General features: G+C 38.0%; 1 protein-coding gene across 1 annotated transcript in view; it reads right to left on the minus strand.

Annotated features, from left to right (window-relative positions):
• Positions 1–973: 973 nt before the first annotated feature.
• Positions 974–26,869, minus strand: part of LOC115499845 (zinc finger protein basonuclin-2) — a 163,715-nt gene continuing 137,819 nt past the window's right edge. Inside the window, exon 3 of the mRNA XM_032595634.1 lies at positions 974–1,304. Coding sequence (XP_032451525.1) covers positions 1,051–1,304 — 254 coding nt within the window. The 3' untranslated portion in view covers positions 974–1,050. The remainder of the gene's footprint in view (positions 1,305–26,869) is intronic.

Consider the following 26,869-nt stretch of genomic DNA (forward strand, 5'->3'; position numbering starts at 1 on the left):
ATACCAAGCTGGCAGCCAAGGGCTTGCACACAGCACAGGGCAATTCAGGGAATAAACGAGCCTGGCAGAGCCAAAAACAATTTTTTTTTTTTGAAGGGGTCAATTCTCCTGATATTATCCCCATAAGAAATTTCAAAAATCACTTCAGATTCTACCTTCTCCAACTGTGATCTCCTTTGGCAGGAGGGAGTACTTCTTCATCGTCCAGTGTAGTCTTTTTGGATCCTGGGGTCTCCCAACATGCTGTTTTCAACATTTACCCTTCAAGGGTCGTAGGAAGACAGATGGCCATAAAAACATTTCAGAGGCAAAGTACACAATGCAAAACGACTCATACTGCAAAAAATGACGAAAAAATGCAGGGAGGTTGGGGGCAGGGGTGGGAAGTGGAGGCTGCAGGCCTCTAGGAAAAGTCTAAAAAGACCCTTACCAGATTGGAAGTGCCACTGACACAAAGAAGGAGCTCAAGCTAGAAGAACAGGTGTTGTGAAAGCCACATCTATAACAATGTCTGTGTGTTTTGGAATGTCAGGGTTTTCTAGTTATAAAAGCAGGGAGTTTACAGAGGTTACAGTTCTTTTGACTCAGGTGAAGAAGCAATAAATAGGGTACACAGACAACCCCCCAAAAATCACCAAATGCACCAATTCAGTGCCAGCTAAAGCTCTATAAACCCAGATGAAATGTAATCTCAGATTTTCATATACCCATCACCCACCTCAAAGAGCCCTTCCTTTTAGTAGGGCTACAGTCAGACTTGTTGGAGAAGCAGGAAGCTCATGTTGTAGGGAGAGAGCACTGCATTTAAAAAGATGCAAACAAAGCAACACTAGGCAACAGGCCACTTTTTCCTTTTTAATATCCGCCACTGAGGCCCCATGCCAGCGTGCTGGGACACACTGCCTTCCCTCCGGTTCCCTGACAAGCCTGCCAAAAGGACCAGTTTCATCAGAAGAGGGTGTGCATGCCCAGGCCTGCAAGGGGCAGGAAAGAGACCAGGTTTGCAAGGGTTCTCCCTCAAGCCCTCCTAGAGCTGCCCAGACACGAGCTTCATCGTCCTCCCCCTACCTGAAGGATGTACCCCCGGACGTAGTCCCGCAGAGTCCAGCCCAGGCCGTGCAAGATGTGCAACACCTCCTCCTGCTTCAGGACACTGAAGAGACGGTCTAGAAGGATCTTTAGCCGCACAGGCACCGCTTGTGTCCCGTAGAGCATCAGGCTGCTGATGTCGAACACCACGTTGGACTGCACAATCTCCACCTGGGTGGGGTGGTATAGGTGCTGCGTGCTGAGCTTATCCAAGGCTGTGGTGGTTCCACCAAAGTTCCGGAAAGGGAAAGGACAGAGACAAAGAAAGTAGAAACAAGTCACTGGAAGTTATCAGGGCTCCATGTCTACAGATGGATCATAACCACAGATGTTGAAGCAAAATTTTGCAATGTAAATAGTTCTCTCCCCACCCCCTTCCTATTTTGCTTTTTTTTCTTTTTTTGATGGTTTATAAATTGCAGACGACAGCAAATGCAAAACACATTTGACTTTTAAAAGAGAGCCACTGAGAATGTTTCTAAATGACTGTGGCTGGCTCTAAAAACCTAATTAATTTGCTAATTGAACTATGGCTCAGCCCAAGTTACCATGGTGTCCTCCACCCCTCACCAAAGACAGACCAACAAACAATTCCCAACTCCTGCCATAAGAGCAGGCTCAACGGATACCAGTTTTCTGAATAAGATCAGAAATACCTGAGTGGTTTAAAGAGGAAGAGGAACACGTTCTTTAGACTACAGGGGTAAAAGGCCTAATTTGAGGGAATAAGGAAAGTGTGACATCTGTGTAGAGGGCTAGTAATTTAACTCAAACGAAATTAGCGTGCAAGGATTATCCCAAGAAGTAGTCCTTTCAACTCTCCCTCTTGCTATTCACCTGTTAGACAGTTTAATGTTCCCTGGCATGTTCACAAAAAAAAATACAAATTGTAACCTAGTCCCTTTTTATTAACAGTTATGATAAGGGTTTAGAATCAGATGAAAAAGGGGAGGGGTGGGAAATGAGAAAAATCAAAGTTGAAGAATTTCTGTGTATTTCAGGAGTATTATGTCAGTACAGAAAACAGGATGACCATTCTCGCAGTAAACACTTGAGGACTTTTTCTCTTCGTATGTAGGAAGTTACATCTAGATCTAAAAGCCAAGATAAGGTCATACCTTCCAGTCCCCATCCTTATCTGAGTTCCTGGGAACGCTACTGCAGATAATGTAATTACATTTTCCTCAGTTTCTCTAATGTGAACAATTAAGATAACATTGTCTCATCTACAAGGCTCAAAGAGACACTGCAAAGATTGAGATAATGAAGGAGAGGTGCTTTGAACTGGTTAAGAGAACACAAAAGCCTTAGATCAACTGTCAGAATTATACACATATGACCTTCCAGAGATTAGAAAAGATAAACATGTGAGCCTGAAAGATGGTCATCTAAACTCATAAGTCAGGGAAATGGATACCAGACAACAACCAGACTCAAATCATAACTACACCTGAGAGTGCCCAAGGTTTCTCCAAGTTCTAAACCAATGCCTGGCCTTTCTCTACCACTCTTCCCACCACCTGACCTCCTCACAGTATAGGTAACTGTATATGTGCACACTGAGCTACTCCTGTTTTAATATGCCAGTATTTCTGCATATTAATGCAGGTATTTAAAAGTACATGCACACACACACATTTTTTTTTTTTAAGTATTTCAAATGTATTTTTTCCAGGGTTCCTCCTCCACTCTCGTTTCCTCCTGACTTATGGTCACCAGAGAGTTCATGTACTCTTGATAAATTGCTTTCTTACATCCACAGTGTAAAGGCCCTTATCATTTACCCGCTGGCTTCATTCAACACATTTACTCCCAGGAATACTTTGTCAAAGAGTTCGGGTTTCCTCATACTTCATTTCTTGAAGCTGATTTGTCTGATCTTTCCTATTCTGGTGGTTAAGTCAACTTTGAATAAATAGCTTTAAAAATTAATTTAACGTTTGGGAAAGATAAGGGATTCACAAGCCTAGGGATTGAAGTCTTCTCTCACTCCACAGGGCATTTAGACTGCAAAAATGCAGGAATGAGGTATTATTATCCCTGTTCTTCTTCAAATACAGCTTTTCTATTCAGCCTTCTGATGAGTAAGCTGCTCTGCTTAAAGAATCCAGTGGCCAGGTCAGGGAAAATCTGCTCCTCTCCCCATTTCCCTTCATCAACCCTCCTGGCCTGCATCAAATACTTCTTCACCAAATACACTGCTATGACCACAAATATGAAACCAAGCGGGCTCAGTAGAGGGAAAGTAAGATGACACTAAATCTCGATTTTTGTACCTATGTTTGGTACCTATAGCCATGCATTAAGTACATGCAAGTGTGTGTACTATGTGTGCAAGGGCTGGGTGGAAAGTTGTCACTCTCTCCCTCCTACTCTTCAAAAAAGGGCTGGCAGTTTAAGAAGTTGAAAAGGACTAAACTGTTGAGAAGTTGTTCAAAGAACTGAAAGAGCACAACTGGAAACATAAGGCAAAAACATTTCCCTAAAAATGCTTTTGAGAACATCAGAAAGTGAGAATAATATGATAAGGACATTACCTGATTCTTCTTCATAAATACACCATATGTCAAAAAGTAAGAATACTACTATAAGCCACATAAATATGTGGTCAACAACATTTTCTGTAAAAGTCCAGACAGTAAATATTTTAGGTTTGTGGGTCATATGTTCTGTTTCACAAGTACTCACCTCTGCTGTTAAAGAGGAAGAGCAGACAAGCCTTAAATTAATGGTGTGCGGTGTTCTAATAAAACTTTATTTACATAAACATATGGAGCATGAAAGGGTGGGCCAGGTATTTAAAGAACGTCAACAGTAGATAAGAGGAAAAACCTGAGAGTGTGATTTAAGCAGAAATTACCTAGGAGATGAGCCACAGATGAAGGCTTGAAAAATATTAAACTACCCAGCTTTCAGATGTCAACTACAAACTTCAGCTTAAACAGATCATCAAAGATTATTTATTATCTGTCAAATTTCTTGAATGTATCAAAATTTTCTGCTTTTGGATCATACCGAGTCACCAAGTTGTCAACCACTTTTGGGGATGTCTCCTAGGTGGGCAATGGGTAAGTGACAATTTTTTAAGTGTCATAATAACAATAAACTAAGAACTGGATGTCTGCCCAATGTCATGATCTTCCTGAATCTGACTGTGGAGAACTCAAGTCTGAGTCTTGGTGGGTTTAGGAACATGAGGTGGGCCAATGGGGATGAATGGGAGGTAAGGCAAGAACTTATTCATGAGAATAAGTGAAAAAAGTCACCTACCTTTATACTTGAAGCGTCTAACCATCTTAAATTATCCTGTACCAATGGTATTCCCCAAATTCCATTTCAAATGAAATCTTTTTTTTTCATATTTATTTATTTTTGAGAGACAGAGATAGAGGCAGTGAATGGGGGGAGGGGCAGAGAGAGAAGGGGAGAGAGAGAGAGAGAGAGAGGCGGGGGGGGGGGGAAGGTGGTAGACAGAATCTGAAGTAGGCTCCAAGCTCAGAGCCGTCAGCACAGAGCCTGACACGGGGCTCAAACCCACAAACCACGAGATCATGACCTGAGCCAAAGTCAGATGCTTAACTGGTTGAGCCACCCAGGAACCCCTGAAATGAAATCTTAACAAAAACTGGATATAAAGATATATAAAACGAAAGCTACCCTTGGTGAAGCTGGAGTGCATGTGGATTAGAGAGCTTCCAATCATTTGTTCCTCTCTTCTTCCCTTCAACTTGTTTAAGCATTTCAGTGGAACCCCTAGGGTTCCTGGAAGCACAGTTTTTAAAAAAGCACTTTTGTATACAATAAGATGTTATCAAATGCTTTGTCTGCTTTGCATCTACTCCCTTTCACTCTGGTACCAGAAACTGGATTTCCCTTTGGGGAGCCACTCTTCTCCTACACTCAGTACCAATTATTCCATCGACTAGAATGTTCCTTAAGCCAGGCCAGGAAAACCAGGACATCCCAGGCCCCTGGCCACAGCAACTGGTTTAAGAATGGGCAAGTGACCTAAGTCTGAAAGGTGAGATTGAATGTAGGATTTTACTTTGAACTCCTGGTAAGTCTTCCCTTTCCTAGATATTTGTAGCTAATACATATGCTTGAGAATGAGAATCATATAGAAGACAGTCTGCAAGATGGTCTGAGAAAGACCAACCACTGATAATACTGTTTGATATAGAAGATATGGATATGGCAGTGTTGAGGCTGGCACTATCCCCTGAAGTTTTCCGCCACATGAGCCAAAAAAACAAACAAAAAAAAAAACCTCTCTCCACACACTCCCCTTATATGTCTGCTTGAAGTAGGATTCCATAATTTGTATCAAAAAATATTCCACTTTTGGGGGTACTTTTCCAGCTGGATACCATGTAATTTCAAAGCAGCTATCAATGGTTCAACTAGTTCCAGCCCAAATTTCTCCAATTCACAATTCCAATTGTAATTCACAATTTCTCCAATGACTGGAATAAAGGTATCCTTAACAATTTCATATCTTATACAAATTTACAAAGGGTAATGGACACCATCAGCATTATTAAATAAATTGTATGTGGGGGTGGGGGGCTAAGGGAAATGACCATGTAAGTACTAAGTAAATGTCAGGCATTCTAGGGGGTTACAATGATCTACTTTAATCCTTTAAAAAATAAAAAATCACACAGTATTACTATTATTGGCTATTCAGAGATCACAGGCTCAATGAGGTTAAGTAACTGAACTAAGGTCACGTAGTTATTTCTCCCAAGAAAATTCTGTTTCCACCACATGTTCAGATAAACAGTCAATAAGTCTGGAAACTTGCAAATCTTCATCATGTTGGAAGTCCCTAACTCGCAGCAATCTGGGCTGCTTGCCCATCACTCTGCTGAAGCAAGCATTTCAAAGGTCACCAACACCTGCCTTACTATGAAATCCAATAGCTTTTTTCCTTCATTATTCTCCATGATCTCTTCACAGCAGCTGACCTTATTGATCACCACTCCTCCTATATTGCTCTTCTCCTTCATTCATGCATACATTCATTTATTCACCAGCACTTAATAACTTATCACCAAGGTAGGTGCTGCATGCAGATGCAAAAGTAATTTATGTTGTGGCCTCCACCTTCAAAAGTAGACAGATGCAATCAGTATAAATGCCAGAAAAGAGATTTGATAAAGTACTGTAGGATACAGAAGAGAGGGCAACTCTGCCAGGAAGGCATTGTCTTATATGACAACTAAGAATTCAGCAAGTGAGAGAGGAGGAGAGCAATCTAGGTTGCTCAAACATTATGTGCATCAGAAATCACCTCAAGGGCTTAAGACAACACAGATTGCTGGACCACTGCCTCCAGAGTTTCTGATTGGGTCTGCGGTGGGGACCAAGGATTTGCATTTCTAATAAGTCTCTACAGGAGGCTGATGTTGCTGGCCAGGGACCACACTTTGAGAACCACTGATATGTGTCAGAGAATAGACTACCCAAAGAATGTGTAATACTGTAGGCAAAATAGTTAGAGGTAAGTACAAAAGAATCAGATGGGCAATCTATGGAGCCTTCGTACTAAAGGCCAAAGCTATGGAAAGTGTATGATATAATTTTATTTCTTGTTAACAGGACATAGAAATTACTAAATATTTTATAACATTAGAATGATTTATAATTTTAGATACAAAATTTTGACAAGGGCCTAGAAGTTTAACTAAAACAATAGTTGTCAGCTTGAGGGATATGGCGCATGGTCAGCAGTAACTAAACAGCCACTGACGAAGGTGCTGAGCAAACCTCAGCCACAGAGCCACAACACCCTCTGAGGAAGAGTCGAGAGAGAGATGGTCAGGGTTAGTTTGAAAACGGATGACTCTGACATATACCATTACACATGCCACACCAAAAATCACAGACAGAGTTGGGTGAAGGGATGGGCTAGAGTCAAGTGTATAGAGTAGAACATGTTTGCAATACTCCACTGGGAGATGCCTTAACTTGGTGGACTTCAAACTATGATGGGCCTACACGTGAGGTTAAGGCCTTCTGAGAAATATGCAGACATGGGGACTCAATTTCCAGACCCTGTAATCCTCTATTTAGTCTTTCCTAAAATTGATCCACCTGAGAACAGGCCTGTATGCACATACAGATTAGCCATTCACATTTCTCCTTTAAAAAACCATACCCTTCCTTCTTTACAAAATAATGGTGTATCCTCTGACTGGCCTTATACGGCTGTGCTGACTCAGTGTGGAAAACTCTCCTGGGTGCTGAAATAAATAAGGCTTTGTGAAAGCCTCCTTTAATGATTAATAAAAGCACCAAGAACCTGGAAGGGGTGCTCTTCTCCTGATTATACCTATATGGGTAAAGGGTAGCTAGAACTTGATACGTGGGTCTATGTTGGAATATTCAGAATTCAGATAGAATGTAAAATGGGACAGGAGTAATGCACTCACCTCTAGCATTCCTACCTATTTGAATAACGAATCACTCTTTAGAAAATATCCTGTAAGAGCAAAGCCAAAGTGTCCAATACTGAAAATGGCTTTTGCCTCCCAATATATTAAAAGTTAAACCATTCTTTTCAATTAATCCTGACACTCATCCCTAAAAGTAGCAATCATCACCTGGAAGAAAAGGCTCTGAGTATATGAATACTTGTAAATTCAGTAAATTCAGTTTGAATATTTCCTAGACCTACAAAATTTGTAAGACACACTAGATAAAACATGAGATTTGAAATTTTACATGATTTCTTTCAGAAACTATGCTGATCACTTAATAAGGTATTATTTAATCAAATAATATCAAAATATTTCAGTTATGGTTATTCATCATTTTCATCTTATTTTTTTATAAAATTTTGAATATTTTGCACATCCTATTAATAAAAGTAAAATTAACATAAATTATGATCTAAATGCTAAAGCACTTACTTTTTAGCAGTACGTAACTTCTTTCATAAATACACAAAAAGTTTGGCCATGAGATCTAGGCAAATTAATAAATTTTTTTTTTTTAATTGTTTTTTTTTCAACGTTTATTTATTTTTGGGACAGAGAGAGACAGAGCATGAACGGGGGAGGGGCAGAGAGAGAGGGAGACACAGAATCGGAAACAGGCTCCAGGCTCCGAGCCGTCAGCCCAGAGCCTGACGCGGGGCTCGAACTCACAGACCGTGAGATCGTGACCTGGCTGAAGTCGGACGCTTAACCGACTGCGCCACCCAGGCGCCCCATAAATTTTTTTATAATACGTGACTCTTAACCTAATTTGTTCTTAGAATCCAACACTATATTGTGATACACACATGGAACCCCATTATCAAAGTAAGACCGTGACTTTTTATTCATGACTTCTAATATATTTTTCACTTCATAAAAACCTTAGGTTTATATTATATTACATCATAACTAATTAATAAGAAATAGCGTTTCTATTGTAAAGTGAATAATTTTATTAGCTCCACATTTTATTCTAGACTGTTTTAGTAATCTACTCTATGAAATCCAGTCTACAACATATTGATTTTTTAATAATTTTCTCAAAATGCATATTAATATATTCACTTTATTTGAATTGAAATGTGAGTTCAATTTTTTCCAATGAAAATTAAATTAGATTTGGCAGCATGATTTGACCATGAGCACTGGTGAAAATTTTCAGTCAAGATAACTAAATCTGCAATGACAGAAGTATCTCTTTTCAAAAAAAAAAAAAAAGCATATTGCAGAAACTATTTGAACTAATACAGTATTTTTATTTCCTCAATCTTTTCTGTGTATACTAGAATAAATAATATGCCTCTAAATGAAAGACTAATAGCTAAATTTATAAATAGGCATTAATAGGTTTAAAATTTCCAGAAACTGAATTGGTGAATAACTATGACAACATCTAGGTAATAAGGTATGTGATTTTCATTTCTTTCCTTTTAACAGAACTAATTGATCATTGTGTAGTTTTGGGCATGTAATTTGAAATGACTTCTAAGAACTGAATGATGATGGAATAAAGTTGCTAATCCCACCTATTAATGTGAGCAAGTATCTCAGTAGTAGTATCTGCAGAACGGAGGAATGATAGTGCACCTTTTTCTCTTTCTTACACGAAGTATTATTCATTTCCTGATATATGAACTAATCTGGGAAGAAAAAAATTATAGCCCCATCCATTTTATTTCTAACAAAAATCCATTTTGTGCTTAATAAATCATAAAAATTTGTAATATATACATTGTTTTGGATTTTATCATCTTGATCAAATTAAACAATAAAATTTCTATTTACATTGTTTTCTTAATTCTTGTGGCTGGCATGTATAAGTTGAATGATATAAGACTTATCAGCGAACATATGATTGCATTTATAGTAAGGTAATTTGGGGACAGTGAACTGGAAACAAGAGTTAAGGAGATAAAAAAAATAATAATGACTTAAAACAATGATTTAAAATTCCCAGTGTTAAAAAAAAAAAAAAAAAAAAAAAAAAAAAGATCGTTGTCCTCCCAATAAGGGACAGTTTCTTAAGGACAGATTCCAAAGGTTCAAATCTGAGCTCTGTTACCTATTTGCTGTATGACCTTGGCAAGTTACTTAGTATATGAAAATGTTAGGATGGCTCTTCATTTTCAAAACTCTTTTTAATGGCAAGCAAGCCAAAAGCTTGAAGACCATTACCTTAACTCAAGGAAGCAAGGAAGGAAGAACACAGAACCAAGACCAAGCTAAAAAGTGTGGGGAAGAAAACAGATGCTTACAGAGATGATGAGACACAGATACAGGACGACTAAGATTTTCTAGTTTGGGGTGTAGAAGGGAAATCAATAGAGATGCCCGGGAAGCCATCAGGATTCTAGAGGAGCTGCCTCTAGGAATCCAACCACTCTTACTCTACGCATGTGAATCCTAACCTACCCAAGCTCCATGTCCTCAACTGTAAACATGTACTTGACCCTTAGTGCTGTGAAAAGTAGAACTAAGGAAACTAGGCTTGAAACAAACCTTTGTGTTACTGTTGTTATTTTCTGATTAGATATGTCAAAAGTACTCATTGAAAAAACGCTGTAAATGAAAGACAACAATAAAACAATCATCTATAATCCCATCATCCAAAAACTGCTAATGTCCACATGTTGATATAGTTACATCTACTTTTTTCATATAGTTGAGGTCCACACCATGGATACAAATTTCTATCTTGCTGGTGGTTTTTTTCTAACTGAACATTATATATAGCAAAAACATTCAAAATTATCTCAAGCTACTTAGTACACATAACTTTTTTCACCACAGTTTCTCCTGGATCAATTCCTCCTCTCTGGCCTAACTTCTACCACTTTAGCACAGACTTTTAGACTCTCACACCTCCATTACTGCAAGTAACCCCTGATGGTCTGGTCTATCTCTGTTCTCTCTGGCCTAAATACAACCTAAATACAACCCACAAGTCGCTCTTTTCCACCTTACTCCCCCTTCACACAAAGTCCTTAACCTGGGTCAGAAAACCTTGGCCAGATCAATTTACTATCCATCCTAGTAACTGACACAGGCCTCTGTTCCAACCACAATGAGCTATACACTACCTTTCAAACATTCCTAGCACTTTAGTATTTGGTCACTCAATGAATATTTCTAGGCACTATGCTAAGTTTTAGAGATTTAGTGGAGAACAAAACAGGTATGATTCAAGCCACCTTGAAGTTAATATTAATAGGCTACTGAGGAAAACAGACATCTTAAACATACTCATTAATGCACAGAATTACAAACTGGGTATGCAACATGAGAACATAATTTAAATGGGTAACAAATTAATTGGCTCTTCTAGGCAAAGCCAATTCTGCTAGCACATGAGAAAGAGTAGCAGAATAATACAGGATGAGGCTGGAGACACAAGCAAGGTTCCATCTGCTAAACTACATTAAAAATTTTTTTTGTTTTCAATGCTGTTCCTTAACTGCCTTTCCTCCCTCTTATTTACCTTTCTGACTAAATTTTTCTTTTAGCTTCAAGTTCCATTTTCTTTTTCCATGAGCTCTGGAGAAGTCCCTTCATCTAAGAGCCAACTGTCTCAATAATGATGTATGCCAAACATGTACATCCCAACCATATGGTGCCCATTTACTGGGTCACTTATGTGCCCATTTTATCACAAGAGCCTGATGTTAAGCAGCAACCATATCTGACACATAATCGACTCAAGGGTGTCCAGCCCTCATATTGTTGAATGGATAAACACAGTTAAGTGAACATAATATAGAAAAAGACCATTAGTGTATTTGCACTGAAAAGCTAAATGCATGATTCTACTGTGCCACCAAATTCTTAATTTCACCCATGTCCCTCTCCTTTTATCTTTATACTCCTCTAGAGAACAGTGGAGGTAGGTAATTGTGGCAGTTTAGGGAGTGAGGTGGGGCTGCTAGCTGAACAGAAACTGACCAAGCCTTGCATAATCTATTCTCTTTCCTACTACTTGAGAATTATTTGGGGGCATCCAATGGATTTCTAGATAACAGCAAGATGAAATCCAGTATTGTTAAAATAAGCTTGATGACATGGTGCGTAGACTAGAACATAATGTACAGACATTATGAAAATCATAGGACAGATCACTAGATCTGTGATCAATGTGCTAGATTTATGGCCTCATAGCTATAGGAAAAGGTATATATAGCTGGTCCAGACTTTGGACAGAGGTCAGAGAAGAGTCACACATTAAGACTGTAAGAACAGCATCTACAAAGAAAAGGTTATTTTTCTTTTATAAAAGGTCTGTAGAAAAAAAGCCAGTAGATAAATGAATCTCTTTTTAGTATGTGGAATTTTATCTGGTAAAAGAAAAGGGCTTAACTGTACAATATAGATACTAGTTAGAAAAAGAAAATTCATACAGGAGTTTCTTAAACTGTGAATTAGATAACTGAGCGAACATAATTTACCCGGATTTCCTTAAAGTGGCAAAAACCAAAGCTTAAACTAGTAATTTTCTAGCTATAAAACAAAGGAGAAATTGAGGTCTGGATATCAAACTTTTAATAAACACTTTGACAGGATTAGACCCCAAAATGACACATAAGTCTGGATGAAAAAAACTCATTTTTGTTAAAAACAGAATCAACATAAGGAAACAGCCAGAATTTTTATGGTTCATTAATGTAAATGTATAAAGCAAATGCAAATTAAGTATAAAACATAATGCAAAATATATAATAAATACGAATATACACTTTTAACAATATTGCTAACTTAAAGAACAAAGTAATGTTCTTTACAAAATTCTGTTTTCAAAAGTATAAAATAGTGCTGGGGGTGGGTGGGTGAAGAGTGGTTATAAAAGAACTTGCATTTATCAAATGAAATGTGAATAACTATTTTTTATTTCAATTTTTAATAACAGGAATTACTCCCCAAACCTTCAAATAAATTAAAATAAATGTAAACCTGTAATTCTACAGACTTCACTTCTAATATTTTCTGTGAAGGTCACAGAAATAAGAACATATTCAGATAGTTTTTTTTCTTAATGTAGGAGTATAAAAGTGCTTTTCACTGATCCTAGAAAACTGGCTCTCAGTGATAGTTTATAGTTCTTAGTTTTCCACAACTTTTTTAAACCTAACTTTCTTTAAAAGCCAGATTCAAGTGAGTTAGGTGGTTTTCCCAGGAATATGTTCGAATATTTCAGGCCCTGATGTCCAGTGGACTCCATGTAACAGCTGTTCAGACATGGCAGTGTGAAGCTCAGAGCCATTCAATCAGGAGTGAGCCAAGTGAGGCAACTTTTCAAAGCCACCTACTTTGCAGAGGAAAACAATGAAAAATTTGTATGAAAACGGCCTAAAAGGAAATCTTTTATATCACTAATTTCCAGTCTTGCCCTGGATATTTTTAAAATTTTAAATACTAATTTGAAGCAATTTTACAAGTAAGAAAGAAAAAGTAAAGAAACTCATTCTTTCATTTTGGGAGAAAGGCCAAGTGAGCCTTAAACTGGAAAGCTAATTGTTTCGAGAACCCCATGTCTCTTGCCTCAATTCCCCCTCGGATTCTAAATTATAACAGCATCAAGTGGTCAGCTTTTAGGAGCTCCAGGTCAAAGAGCATGATTTTAATTTCTAATAGATTAACATTTAACATGTGTTTTTTAAGGGACTGTTTTATGGAATTCATTCCACAATTACTGTAAGAGTTCAGAAATAAAGTTGTTAGGGACAGGATTTTCTAAGAGCAATTTCTGGGGTCAGATTTTAAAGTTTTGATCACTGGGAATATTGTTCCCTTTCCTACTTCAAATACCCAAATACTCTGAATTTATGAGGGTGGGTGGCTCTTCATTCTTGCTAATATCACCAATAACTTCCAATTATATCATACTTTATAATATGCACGCTATACCCAATATAATGATATGTCATTTCAATGTAGCTAGCCCATGAACTTCTACAGGTTTAATGGGATTTTGCGTATTTAGAATTTCATCATAAAGGGACCCTTTGGAATCATTATAACATCAATCCTTTCCCATTATAAGACTCAGCTCTCTAACTAGGCGAGAGAGCATCAGGGCGCAAGGCAAAGGCTTAGCCTACTCATAGATCGTGAGCCAGACCCTAATAAAAGCCATAGCACTTGGGGAAAACATTAATAAATGGCAATGATGACATATTGAAAACTTTTTAGTGAATCAGAGAATCGATCATGAAGGCAGACAATGACTGTTATTAAAAGAATTCCTTATGACTTGAAGTAATATTTAGATCTGCAATTTTATTCACTACTTTTGGGGAAAAGAACCATATAATTGGGGAAAATTTAAGTACAAAATAACTCATGTTCCATTTAAGTCACAACTTTCTAACTGTAACTGTCAAGGTTGAATTAATTAGGATACTTAATACCGAGGAGAAGGCTTGCTTCGAGAATTTTTTTTAAAAAAAGAAGAAAAGGAATGATATATAGCTGAAAGAGTTGATCCCCAAGCCTGGTGATAAAAGCTGTCAGCCCTTATGTGTGAAGGGTTTATTTTTTTCCTTGAACAAACAGTGTGTCAGTATTTTTAAGTAAAATAAAACAAAAACCTACAGAGCCTCCATAAACTCCAATTACATTACTATACCTTATCATGCCTTATGTGAATGGCTCTTGATTTTTTCTCGTCCCTTCCTACATGAGGGATAAGTATATGAATACTCTTCTGGTTCATTACGAATGTGATTCTAATCTGTAGCAAGGAAAGGGGGACAAGAGTAGTACCAATGAGGTCCCACCATCCTATGGATTTTAATCATCCCTAGTTGACATTTAGCTTTCAGAATATGTGGATATGCACACACAAACACCTACAATTATTCCAGGGTAAAATTTGAGCTCCACTTGAGATTATGTAGTAATATTTCAAACTGATTGGCATTTCCCCCCTGTGGCCTTATGCATAATAAAGTCTTCACAACAGACTTTGGAAATCATTAAAGTCTGACTGAGGCACACATAAAAGTAGACTGTCAACGCTTGGTTATGCAGGAGCTCACTCTCTTGGCTAGTAGATTAAATAATTCCTTGGTTTTATTTCTTCTCCTTCTTCCTTACATGGCCCACTTTTGGGGGCATGTCTTTCCTCATTTACAGCAACTTCATTACAAGTGGTTAAGGGGAAAAGAGAAAATTTAATCTACAAACTTGACAGTAAAACTAGGAAGAGATTTGGTAATTGAATCTACTTGCTGCAACCAGGTTGGGGGATTGTTTCTACTCTTGCTGTTCTATCCGAACTCTGGTCAATAAGGCTAGCTGAAAGCAGACTACACAAACCTTGCTTTATTTAATTTACAGAAAAATGAATTAAATGTACACTGACTACAAAACGTATCTTGTTTTAAAAGTAACTATTGAAATATATTACTTGAAAAACATGATATTAAGTCGTTTCATTATACAAAAAATGTACTCTTCTGCAAGAGAGTAATTACCCTACTCCCAATTTATTAGCTTTAAATACTTAATTTTCTTAAAGTAGCATATATGTATATAAGAATTTCATTAAGGAAACATAAATGCAAGGCATATTTATTTTTTATACAACATATGCTTTAAACTCTATCACATACAATGAAGAACTATTTCAAAACCGAGAAAAATAATACAAAAAGCCAGCATCTGGTAGGAAATACCTGAAAGAAAGAAATGATTATAGTCTTTTTTTTTTTTAATAAACATCACCTTTGTGTCACAAGTATTTTTCCTTCCCTCTCCCAGTAAGTCAGCCTGAAATCTCATTCCAAATCTATAATCAATCTTTACCTTTTTCTTTTTATTCCCCCAACATAATCCCTTAAAACTCTGGGCTATCACACACACTTTTGACACTCCTATGTGTTTTCTTCTGGATTGCTGGATTTGCTTAATGCATATATCAAGTATCAAGCTGCTTTGCATCTGTGACTGGAGGGATAAAAGACCCTATATAAAGATTTGTTCATAAAAAAGGGGTTAAGAAGGCAGTCTTAGGAAAAATCTAAACTAACCGTTAAATGCATGAACAGAAAATGTTAAGGGCTAGAGCAATCCTTGCTGATTTTTCCACTAACATGATCAATGTATGATTAAGCAGACCAGGAAACTTAAAGTTGCCATCCCAGCCAAAAGTTACTGGTCAGCTGTTTGACATGTAGGAGCTATCAACAAGCTAAATATCTTTCAGAGTTTGAGCCGTCGGCGAAATGAAACTATTTTATATCACCACCAATATTTAATGAGCCCAAACTCTCAGAAAAGAAGTCAGGTCTCTTGAAAAGATGTGAACAAAGAAAGAGGGGAGACATTGATCAGCTCTTTGAATTCTGGTTACCAATTTGGTAATAACAATGGCCCTAACTTCTACATAGAAGAAAAGTTCTATTAATTAGTACTAAAAGGCACAATCATAAAAATAAATCCAAATTTTAAAACGTAGCAACTTTTCCTTTAGATTTTTTTACTGTATTTAAAAACCAGTACTAGAAAACACTTGCCAACTTCATTTAGTCTCTGACTGAGGCACACATATGTGATCTCCTAATTTACAGCTTGCATGTACAGATGTTCACACTTAGTAAAAGGGCTTCTTAATAGCTTTTTTTAATTAAAAGTGTGTTGATAATAGGTGTTTTAAACATATCCAAACAACACAGCTGAACTGACAAATGCCTGTCTTCATGCCTCACCATGCCTCACATTGTGGCAAGATTTTATAAGAGAGAAAAGATTATGATTCAGTCACATGTACATAGGATAAATGTTACCCCAAAAACTTCCAAATGAAATCTTTCATTAATTTTTCTCTCTATGATCTGTTTCCAAGTAGAAAATGTTAGATTGCTACTAGGTTTATGTAGCCGAAAGCAGAACCGCACAGCCGTTGCTTGCTGCCTGCAGTTTTTTTCCTTTGCAAAACTTTGAACCCCATCCAGCTTTGACACACTGCCTCTTCAGTTAATAACTATCAAGTTTCCCCTTGTCTCCTGTCTACTTTTCTTTGAGGCAATTGCGCACTCAGCACCCCGAGATAATAACACACATCTATAAGATAAAAGCAATGGCATTAATGTAATTGTCTGCCTCTCTCTCTTTAGCCTAATCTTTTTTTTCTTTCAGTTTTGACTGCCTGTGTGACACCTGTTTTTGTCTCCTCTGATCCTACGACAGGTTTTCCGCTGACAAGGTTTTTGCCTGACAGAGATTCTGCAGACAAGAACATAATAAAATATGAAGAACTGCTTGTCAGAGTTTCTGCCAATGCTCACATGAAATAAAGAAAAAAAAAAAATGTCTTTTTTTTTTTTTTTTTTTTTTTTTTTTTTTTTTTTTTTTTTTTTTTTTATAAGGGGCCCTGTGATGGTCGCTTTTGGCCTGTCAGAGAAAAGACCTCCCTGGCCAATTTCTCCAAGCCAAACAGGTGTTTTCTTTTATGCTAGAAGTTGATTTGTTTTTTAATTTTTACTGATAGTGGAAAACATGGACAACCGAAGAGAGGAGGGGAGAATTTCTATCCATCAGATTTTTGCAGGCAAAGGAGTATTGAAGAACTACTAAATAAAACTGGAAGATAGTTCACTCAAAACTGTACCTTCTGAATAAGACCAAAATGCCAACATCTGTTAATGATCAAACAAATTGAACTTCTCTAAAATTTACTTCCTGGCTAGTCAGGCTGCTAAAACCTCCTACCTACCTTTCACTTGTTTTGTTGTTTAAAGACAGAAGAAAACAGCAAAAGGCGAGAACAGAAAGGCTGGAAAAGAGAAATGCAGAATCTAAAGGCAAGCTGTCTGCAGTTGTGCTTACCACTTAGCATGGAAGAGGCTGCTGGAAAAGAAATGGCAATTAGGAGTCAGAGACTCTTAGATACACTTAGGAGTTTCCGCAAACCTTTGTTCCTGTGCTCCCATGTGGGCAATGCCGCAGTGGGTATCAGCACAGAGATGAAGAAGTGCCCTCCTTGAGCTCCCAAGCTAGTAGAGGGATCAGTATTACACAGAAACGACCCTCTGGTCTCCGTGAAGTGTGCTGAGCTCATTCAGAAGGGAACACTTAATTGCTCCTGGGGGCAAGGGGGATCCCTCTTCCCCGAGGAAAAGAGCAGAGGAAAGACTGGACATGATCAATAGTGCAGCAAGTGTGAAAGCTCGAAGGACTGGGAAAGAGCTGACAGTGATGAGTGAAGGGAGGACAAGAGCCTCAGGTTTCGGTTTTTAGGATTCTCACACCAATTCTAACTACTCTACCAGTAAACCACTCTAACCTAAGCTTCAGGCCTCCAAATACATGATCTCATACCGAGGGCCTAGAACAGCTATGTCTAACAGAAATAGAATTCAAGTCCGGTACTTTAATTTTTTAGTCTCTTTTAAAAGGTAAAAAACAAACAATGAAACTAATTTTTAAGAACATATTTTATTTAACCCAGTATCTCAAAAGTATTACCAATATGTATGGACAATTATTACTGTAGTATTTTACATTTTTTTTAAGATGACATTTCCAAAATCCAGTGTATACATTATATTTACAACATGTCTCAATATGGACTAGCTGCATGTCAAGTGCTCACATCCATAAGAGTGGCTTCTTGATTGGACAGCCAGGTCTAGAGTTACCTTTGCATTCCTTGGCAAACTGAATTTAAGGCCCAACAACACTGTCCTTTCATTTAGATGGGTTTGAGCTTGCATTTGTACTGTCACCTGCCTGACCATACAAGCTGGCTGAGAGGCCTAAGAGGCCAAAATTAGGATCTCCCTGAACTCCAGGGAGAGCGAGACCTTACTACCGGGCCCCTTAACAGACACTGCTTATGACTCTACCCAGTTGTGACACTAACACCTTAAAATACTTTCTATACAGGGCTTTGGCTACACGCTCACTAACTAGTAACAGATAAATGCAAGAAGCTTTTGAAGAATTACAAACACCTACCACCCTCCTAGAAGGCAAAACTGGTAAGGAATGGGATGCATAAGCAACATTTTATGCCTCCCAGAATACAAGTCAGAATTCCTCAGAATTACCTTATTTACCTCATCCACTCTTCAATAAAGGGTAGGGGGAGGGCCCATGCTTAGAAAAAGTCATCACTATGACACAGCAGAAAGAAGGATGGTTGAGAGTATCAACATGATATTGCTGAAGCATACTAGGTCCTTATGCCCCAAGGAAATCTCCTCGTATACCTGAACAGAGCATCCTGAGTAAAATGAGAGGAGTTGAGTGTTTCATTTATAACTCCTTCAATTTGTGTTCTGCTTAACCTGGTGAACTCCAGTTAATTAAGATGTTCCTATAAACAATTAAGCTTCCTGTAGGATCGTTAGCAAGATATAAAAATTTATGATGTAATAAAGTACAATAAAATGATAAAGTGGTTAGCCCATCAGAGCACTTCACATGCAAGATAGGTGTGAAAATGGGCAAAAGTAGCTTGAAATCTGCCTAAAATTAGGGTTAGGACTAAAATTTAGGTTTTGGACTTTGAACAGATAAATACTCTTACAATTCATTTTAACTGGTCTACACTTCTCAAAATGTGACCACTGGGAAAAAGTGTTTCTGATTTCTGTTCAAATAAGGGCTCAAATGACACGTTAGGGGAAATGGAAGGAATGGAACTGTACTGGATTTACTGGGGAAAACAACTTCACCTAGGGAACACTTGGCCCTACAGCCAAAAGAACTGGTAACCTAAACTTTGCCACTGGGCACTGAAGAAAACCTTCCCTAGAAGGGGAAAGAAGCTCACACCACCTGTACCTTAAAAGTGAGGCTCTGGACATTATCACTGGTATTAAGTCTACTCTTCCCTTTAATCTTCCTCAAAACCTTGCTGTGATATTTAAGTATATTTCTGTTATTATTTACATTTACAGATAAAAGAACTGAGGCTTACTAACTAGGGACGGAAATGAGATTTGACCACCATCTGGCAAAGCCAACTTTTAACCACTAAACGATATTAAAACATGTCTGTCACACCCTCAGAGGTTGAAGTTGTACTTCTAGAAGAGTTCAGAAATAACAATAACCAACACTATTAAGTAGATTATCTCATTTAATCCTAGGAAGAACCCTACAAACTAGGTGCTATCATTATCCACGTTTCACAGACGAGAAAATAGAGATTACGTAACTTGGCCAAAGTTCTGCTGATAGTAGGTGGTAAGAGCAGCACAGGAACTTAAACAGAACTGCACTCTTCCCTACTTTTCTATCATGCCTCCCATTTATGATTCTGAAACTTCTTCATATCCTGGGGCTCCAGCCCTGTATGTTTCAATCTCAAGATCCTCCCTAGAAACTCCTTAGCAGCAGACTGGCATTGCATACTTTAGAGGCCAGAATTTACCAGACTCATCTTATGTTCCATCTGAGTAAGAAGAAGCTAGGGAAAAAAAAAAAAAAAAAAAAACATGGGGAGCTAACAGGCAGAGAGCCCAGGACTTTGAGGGGGAGGCACTGTTGGTGCTGTGATTAAAAACGAAAAATTTTAGGGAGTTCAAAGCACCATCCCAAAGGTAGGCAGACTAAGAAACAAATCAAAATAAGCAGCTCAGGGACACAATAAGAATATAGTTAATGCCATCAATCAGGCACCCAACCTTTGCATTTGTGAGGATGGCCTCCCTTTAAAGCTTATCAGCTATGATCAGGGAGTAAAGGAGAAAAGCAGAAGAGGGCACGGTGCCCTCAGGTCAAGCAAAGAAGGCTCCTGTGCCAGGCAGGAAAATGGCCTTGTTTTTGCTCTTTAAAATAAAAATAACCAGAGAGATGATCAACGACTTTGTCCATGGAGAGATCGGGGACCCAACTGCCTTACCAGAGCTAGGAGGCACCAAAAAGCCAGTTTCTCTAACTAGAAAAGAATTTTTCAGCTAGGCAAGCCAGGTTTCAGTATCCTAATCTGGAAGAACTAAGTCTACTTAGATTCTTTTAAACAGATACTACATTAGTTCCCACCTTTTCCAAAGCAGCGTACCAGAAGAAGAGGAATATGGTGTTCCTACCCACGTTGTTTCTAGGTAAAGCCCTGGAAGCACGAACACCTACGTCTTCCCAAAGGATCAAGTTCTCACTTGCAAAGCTTGTCTTTACTTCCCTGTGCTAAGGACTCAAGCTAGTACCTTTCTTACACTTTTCATCAAATCCTAAACAAAACAGCCTCCTGCAACAAGTCTCTCCCAAAGCAAAATTCACTCTTATTGGGACAATCTCTAGCTCAATTAAAGGGAGGTTCAGAGCTTTCTTGTAGGTTAATATCTGGGAGGATTACCTTTCCCTTTGTCAGAAGAGACTCAGTTTTAATTACCCTCCTCGCTCAATCATGAAAAATGTACGAATTATCATACAGAAACTGCTGAGTTATTTGGAATGAGCATGATGTCACAGAAATGTCATGCTTTATTACTTATGATAAAAGACATCTATTTGGGGTGTGAAGGGGAGAAAACTAGGGAAGAAAGGAGGAAGAAGGAAAAGTTACTACTACATTAATTATACTGGGCTTTGGACTCAAGTCAGGAAGAATATTACAGAGTTACCAGTTGGGAATAAACGACTTCCACAGATGTTTAGACAATTCATAAGAAGAGCATAGACTGGGACAAATAATAAAGACATGTGACTTTTCATGGGATAAAATGAAAACTACTGCTTTTGATCCACTCCGCTTAAATCCTTGTAAAGTACCAGGGCGCCAACAAATTTGAGGAATTTGTAAACAGAATGCTGAGATCTCGTGGTGCTAAATGTAAGACTAACATAATCAAAAGGTTTCTGATTACAGAATGTTCAGAACCAATGGCCCTGATTTAAGATTTAAATACGCAAATTAAGCCTCACTAAAATGTTTTTAGATGTATGCTTGCCAGTTTTAGCAAATAAAAATACAGGACCACTGAGCTAAATTTGCAGATATAGGCTTATCCTAAAAAAACAAAACAAAAAAAAAAACTATTCATTGCTTACCTGAAATTCAAATTTAATGGGAGGTCTTATATTTCTATTTGGGGCAGGGTCTCTATAAAAATCCCTGTTCTGATAAGATATATCAAGTAAAAGCTGAGAATTCAAATTCAATGATGATGAGAAAAAAAAAGAAAAATTACTTCCAGTGAATTACAAAAGAGGTTTGAAATTAATGGATTATATGAATATTAAGTCTTACAGTACATTAAACCATAAAACTGGTTACTATAGGACACTAAATTAACTTTATACTGCTATCTCCTGTGGCACAGAACTGAGGAGCTGAAGGACACCTGATACAGTACTTTATCTATGATAGATGCTTACTAAATATCTCTTCATTGATGATCCAGACGATGCAGGCCTAGCCTGTTCGTTTTACATTTTAAAAAAATCTGAATAGTTTGGATATGAGCAGGAAGGCAGCTGGCTTGATGACCAAGTAATTAAAGTAATAACATAGGACTATCTTCTCCTTGAATGAACTGCAAGTAGTAAAGAGAAATCACATTTATAGAACATAATAAAAGAAAGGTCTCAAGAATTCTGGTGCAACAAGCGTTCTCACAGGCAGACCTTAGCCAAAGGAAATAACACTACTGTTAATTCAGATCACTTGGAAGTGAATGAAAATTCTATCATTCATGCAGCTTGTTGGAATGGTGCATGCTTTTGGTTTAAATCAGAATATTCTATAAAGGAAATAATTTGTACCGAGAAAGCTGCTGTGGGGTTCATTAAGCTGTGTAATATATTTTTTATTCATCAAGCCTCATCTCCTTGCCAAATGCTTATGAGACACACTAAGAGACAGTGGATTTTTTTTAAAGGTAGTTTTAACAAATGGGCTTTGTTGGAAGTAAAAATTACTGATCTAGTAAAGGAAAAAATTCTAAATACATTACCTTTCTAAAATCTGCCCACCTCTTTTCTCAAATACACAAATACAACCCAACATAAAAGAAAAAAAAATTTCCAGTTGTCTTGGATTATCACTAGATATTTACTAAAATCATTTAGAACATAGTTTACTATTTTTTTTTTATTTGTACTACTCTATCTTAATGGTTTAGAAATGAAATCTTCATCTAGAATACAGGCATTAAAACTCATTTGCAAATAATAAATAACAGAAGTGACTTAGTACTATAGTTCTCAACCCCTATACCGTGTCTCCAGTTGTTTTGTTTTTTGTTTTTTTTTTACAAAGGCAACAAAGTCCTATTAGTAACACTTCTCGTTAGAAGGAAGCACTATCCCTACCACCCTCCCCATACAACTTACCCAGTACTGGGTATGTACTAGTGATACTTGCTAATTTCTAAGACTATATAAAATCTTTGGCTGAAGCTTTAATTCTGTGAATGGTTGAATTACTACTCTAGTATGGTGGGAAAGGGTCAAAATGCAACAAACTAAATTTCTACCAACATAAACATTTATGTCACCAGTAAAGAAGCCCATTGCTGCTCTTACTTATCCTGGTATCTTATTTTGGCACTTTTGAACCAAGGAAAATTAAAACTTGTAGGAAATTTTATTTTAATTTTTTTCAAAACTCACTCTATATCTTAGGCAAATGAAGGAAACACACAGAAAAGATAATGCAAATAGAGGTAGGAAAAAATAGTTGTTAAATGAATTAGCTGGCAGTATGCTGGAGTCCTTTATCCAAGAACTCTGAACGGAAATTCACAAACTTAGGAACTCTGGGTTATTACGCATTATAGGTATGGAGATCGTATACCAAAAAAAGCTTGTTTTGAAATAAAGTTAAATTCAATAAAGCTCTGCTTTCTATTATCTAAGTGAAAGAGCTGAAACTCATTAATGGGGAGAAAGAACAGGAAATCCTTTATTAATTCAGTGGGAAATACCTATTGGTAGTCAAGGAACTGTTTAGGGTTTTTTCCTCTCTGACTCAAAGGTGCTAAAGATTTCAAGGAAGTAATCTGTAGAACGCACACGGCCCAGTGCATAATTTCAAAACCCAGGTGTTATAGTATGATGAATTAATCACTCACTCCCTTTAATTTTTAAAACATCTTTCTCAAGATTACTGTAAAGGAGCTAATGTCAACAATTGAAGCAGGTTAGAGAATAAATGTGTAAGGCTATGGAAGAGTGTGTGAGTGTGTGTGTGTGTGTGTGTGTGTGTGTGCGCGCACATGCGTATGTGTGATATAATGGCCCATGAAATCCAACATCTTACAAAGAAACTATAAAGAGATACAGGAACATATTTGTTCAAAAGAGTCCATCAATTTGTAAAAGGTGTTCTTTTTATAGAGAACACTTGATTTGACATTTGGTTATCTTTATCTTTTAGCAGCAAATATTTTTTTAATACAATTAACAGGTGGAGTATGTTTAGCGATGCGATACAATAATTCTATGAGATGTGTCTCAGTAGTCTCACTCCTGTTACATCCACTTTCAGAGAAAAATCACACACTAAAAAAACCAAGTAATTTCCTCCTCGTGCCACACATAGGACACCGTACTGTATAAGGCAGCCAGGAAGGCTGCTGTGTTTCACCTCTGCACAGAAATCACTAGAGATATGATTTCTGGGTTTTCTGTGCAGGGGGAGAGAATGAAGCAACTAGTTGGAATGCCAGGGGCAAAAAGAGTGGGTGCTCTCATCCCACTGCCAACTCAAAAGCTGGAAGCCAATCCTTCACTATCGTATTTGTCCTAATGAATACAGGAAGAGTGGAGTTTGTAAGTCTGCATGTACATATTTGGAGTTGGCTGGGTTTTTTTTTTAAATGTTTTATTTTATTTTTGAGAGAGTGTGTATGTGAGAGAGAGTGTGTATGTGAGAGAGAGAGAGAGAGTGCGGGGATGGGGCAGAGAGAGAGATGGGGACAGAGGATCCAAAGTGGGCTCCACGCTGACAGCAGAGCACCTGATGCAGGGCTCAAGATCATGACCTGAGCTGAAGTCGAACACTCAATAGACTGAGCCACTCAGGTGCCTCATAGAGTTGTTGTTTTTTTTTTTTTTTTTTTTTTTTTTTTTTTACGTTTATTCATTTATTTTGAGACACAGAGAGAGCACAAGTGAGGGAGCAGCAGAGAGAGAGGGAGAGAGAGAGAATCCTAAGTCAGTACAGAACCTGATGTGGGGCTCAAACCCACAAACTATGAGATCATGACCTGAGCCGAAACCAGGATTTGGATGTTTAACCAACTGAGCCACCCAGGCACCCCGTACATATCTGGAGTTGTATATGGACACACAGTTGAAGGAGGAGAGGGGGGAAGAGAGATCAAGGTATTCACAGTGGTGAGAGAAAGACAGACTTGGGAAACTCTACAATTAATATCACAGAAACCCAGGATTTCTAAGGACACAGTAGAAAAAGCACAGCCTAATATAACAGAAATGCCTAATTCATGTTTAGTGAAAAATCACATCCTTCAGAAAGTCTCAGTAACAACCATTGGCTACGAATAATTTATTTTATTCGAGAAAGAAGAAATATTTCTTCTCCCACCTCACCCCATTACACTACTAATGTAATATGCATGTGGCAGTTGGATAGGTAAAACAAACTGGTGACACAGTAAACTTTTATACTCACAAGGCTACCACCGTAGACAGATGATGGGAACACAGATGGCTTTGGAAAAAAAGGGAGCTGAATGAATGAAAAGTCCTTTGTTTAACTGATCGACCTACTTTCATTGCTTATCCATTGTTCAGGTTCTTACTTTCAACACAGTATTATTTATTTGAAAGTCTTCATATGCTTTATCTTTAATTCTCACAACAATCATCAAAGTAGGTATTATTAATCCTATATTACAGATAAGGAGGCAGACCTGCAGAGATGCTCAACTATGAGCCACTGAAGTTGCAAAGCCAGGATGAGATTCCATACTGCCTCTGTGAGTCTTGACGGGCTTGGGACATAAGCTCTAGTACCTATTACCTAGTAAAGCCAACACTTACTCAGGGAAAGAAGGATATTTAGGAAGTGTTATGGGCTGAGTTGTGTTTCCCCCAAAATGCGTACCTTGAAGCCTTAATCCCTGGTACTTCAGAATGTGACTATATTTGGAGACTGAGCCTTTAAAAAGGCTGATTAAGTTTTAGGGGCACCTGGGTGGCTCAACTGGTTAAAGATCCGACTCTTGATTTTGGTTTGTGAGTTTGAACCCTGCATCAGAGCCCTGCGTTGGGCTCTGCACTGACAGCATGGAGGCTACTTGGGATTCTCACTGTCCCTCCCCCGTTTCCTCCTTCATGTACCCGGCACATGCTTGCTCTCTTTCTCTCAAAAATAAACATTAAAAAAAAAAAAAAAAAACAGGTTGGTTAAGTTAAAATAAAGCCAATAGAGTGGGCCCTAATCCAATCTGATTGGTGTTCTTAGAACAAGAAGACATTTAGATGCAAACAGACACCAGGGGTATGCATCCACAGAAGAAAGACCATTTGAGGACACAACATGAGGGCAGTCATCTGCAAGTCAGGAAGAGTCCTCAGAATGAAACCACCCTGATTTTGGACTTCTAGCCTCTGGAACTGTGGGGAAACAAATTTCTGATTTAAGCAACCCAGTCTGTGGTATTTTGTTACAGCAACCCTAGGAAATGAATACGGAAGAGAGAAGAAATCATCGAATGCGGTAATACACATAGACTACAAAAGTTTAACAGCAGCTCATCTGTTGTTCAAAACTAGACTGCGAGACGTTTCAGATTTTGGCCCTGCTAATGAAACAGGAAGGAGTTCCATTCCTGGAGGCACTAAAGGACTGTGGCTCTGCCTGCCAGGCACACCCCTTCCAGGGTATTCCTCTCCTGCTACCCTACCTATCCCTTCTCGATCTCACACACAGAAATGTGGCTGAAATGTCCCCACAATGCCAACATACACACCCTAACAAGCAAGGTACATGATAAATTAAAAGCATTTCAAAGGCATGGCCCAGTGTTGTTACTTCAGATCTTGCTAGAATAACATGACATTTATAAAAATACAACCCACTGGATATTTGGCACAGTTTGGGAATGAAGAATATGTCGACTGAGAAGCCAATACCCCAGGCTGTCAAAAAAATCTCAAGCCAAGATTTCTTTTATAAACATCACCTATCTTTAAAAATTCTACATTCTAGGAAGAAAATGTCTGCTTATTTTCTAAGTCTCTTTTTGCCTGAACATAAAACACATAAACCATACATAAGAACATACTAAATGCTCAATGTTCCACACTGATGGAACAGCTCTGTGCATCTGGCAAAAAGCAGCAACACTTGCAGCCATGGCCATGGGTCACCCTCAGGTGACACA

The sequence above is a fragment of the Lynx canadensis genome, chromosome D4 (genome assembly GCF_007474595.2).
Source record: "Lynx canadensis isolate LIC74 chromosome D4, mLynCan4.pri.v2, whole genome shotgun sequence".
Lineage (NCBI taxonomy): Eukaryota > Metazoa > Chordata > Mammalia > Carnivora > Felidae > Lynx > Lynx canadensis.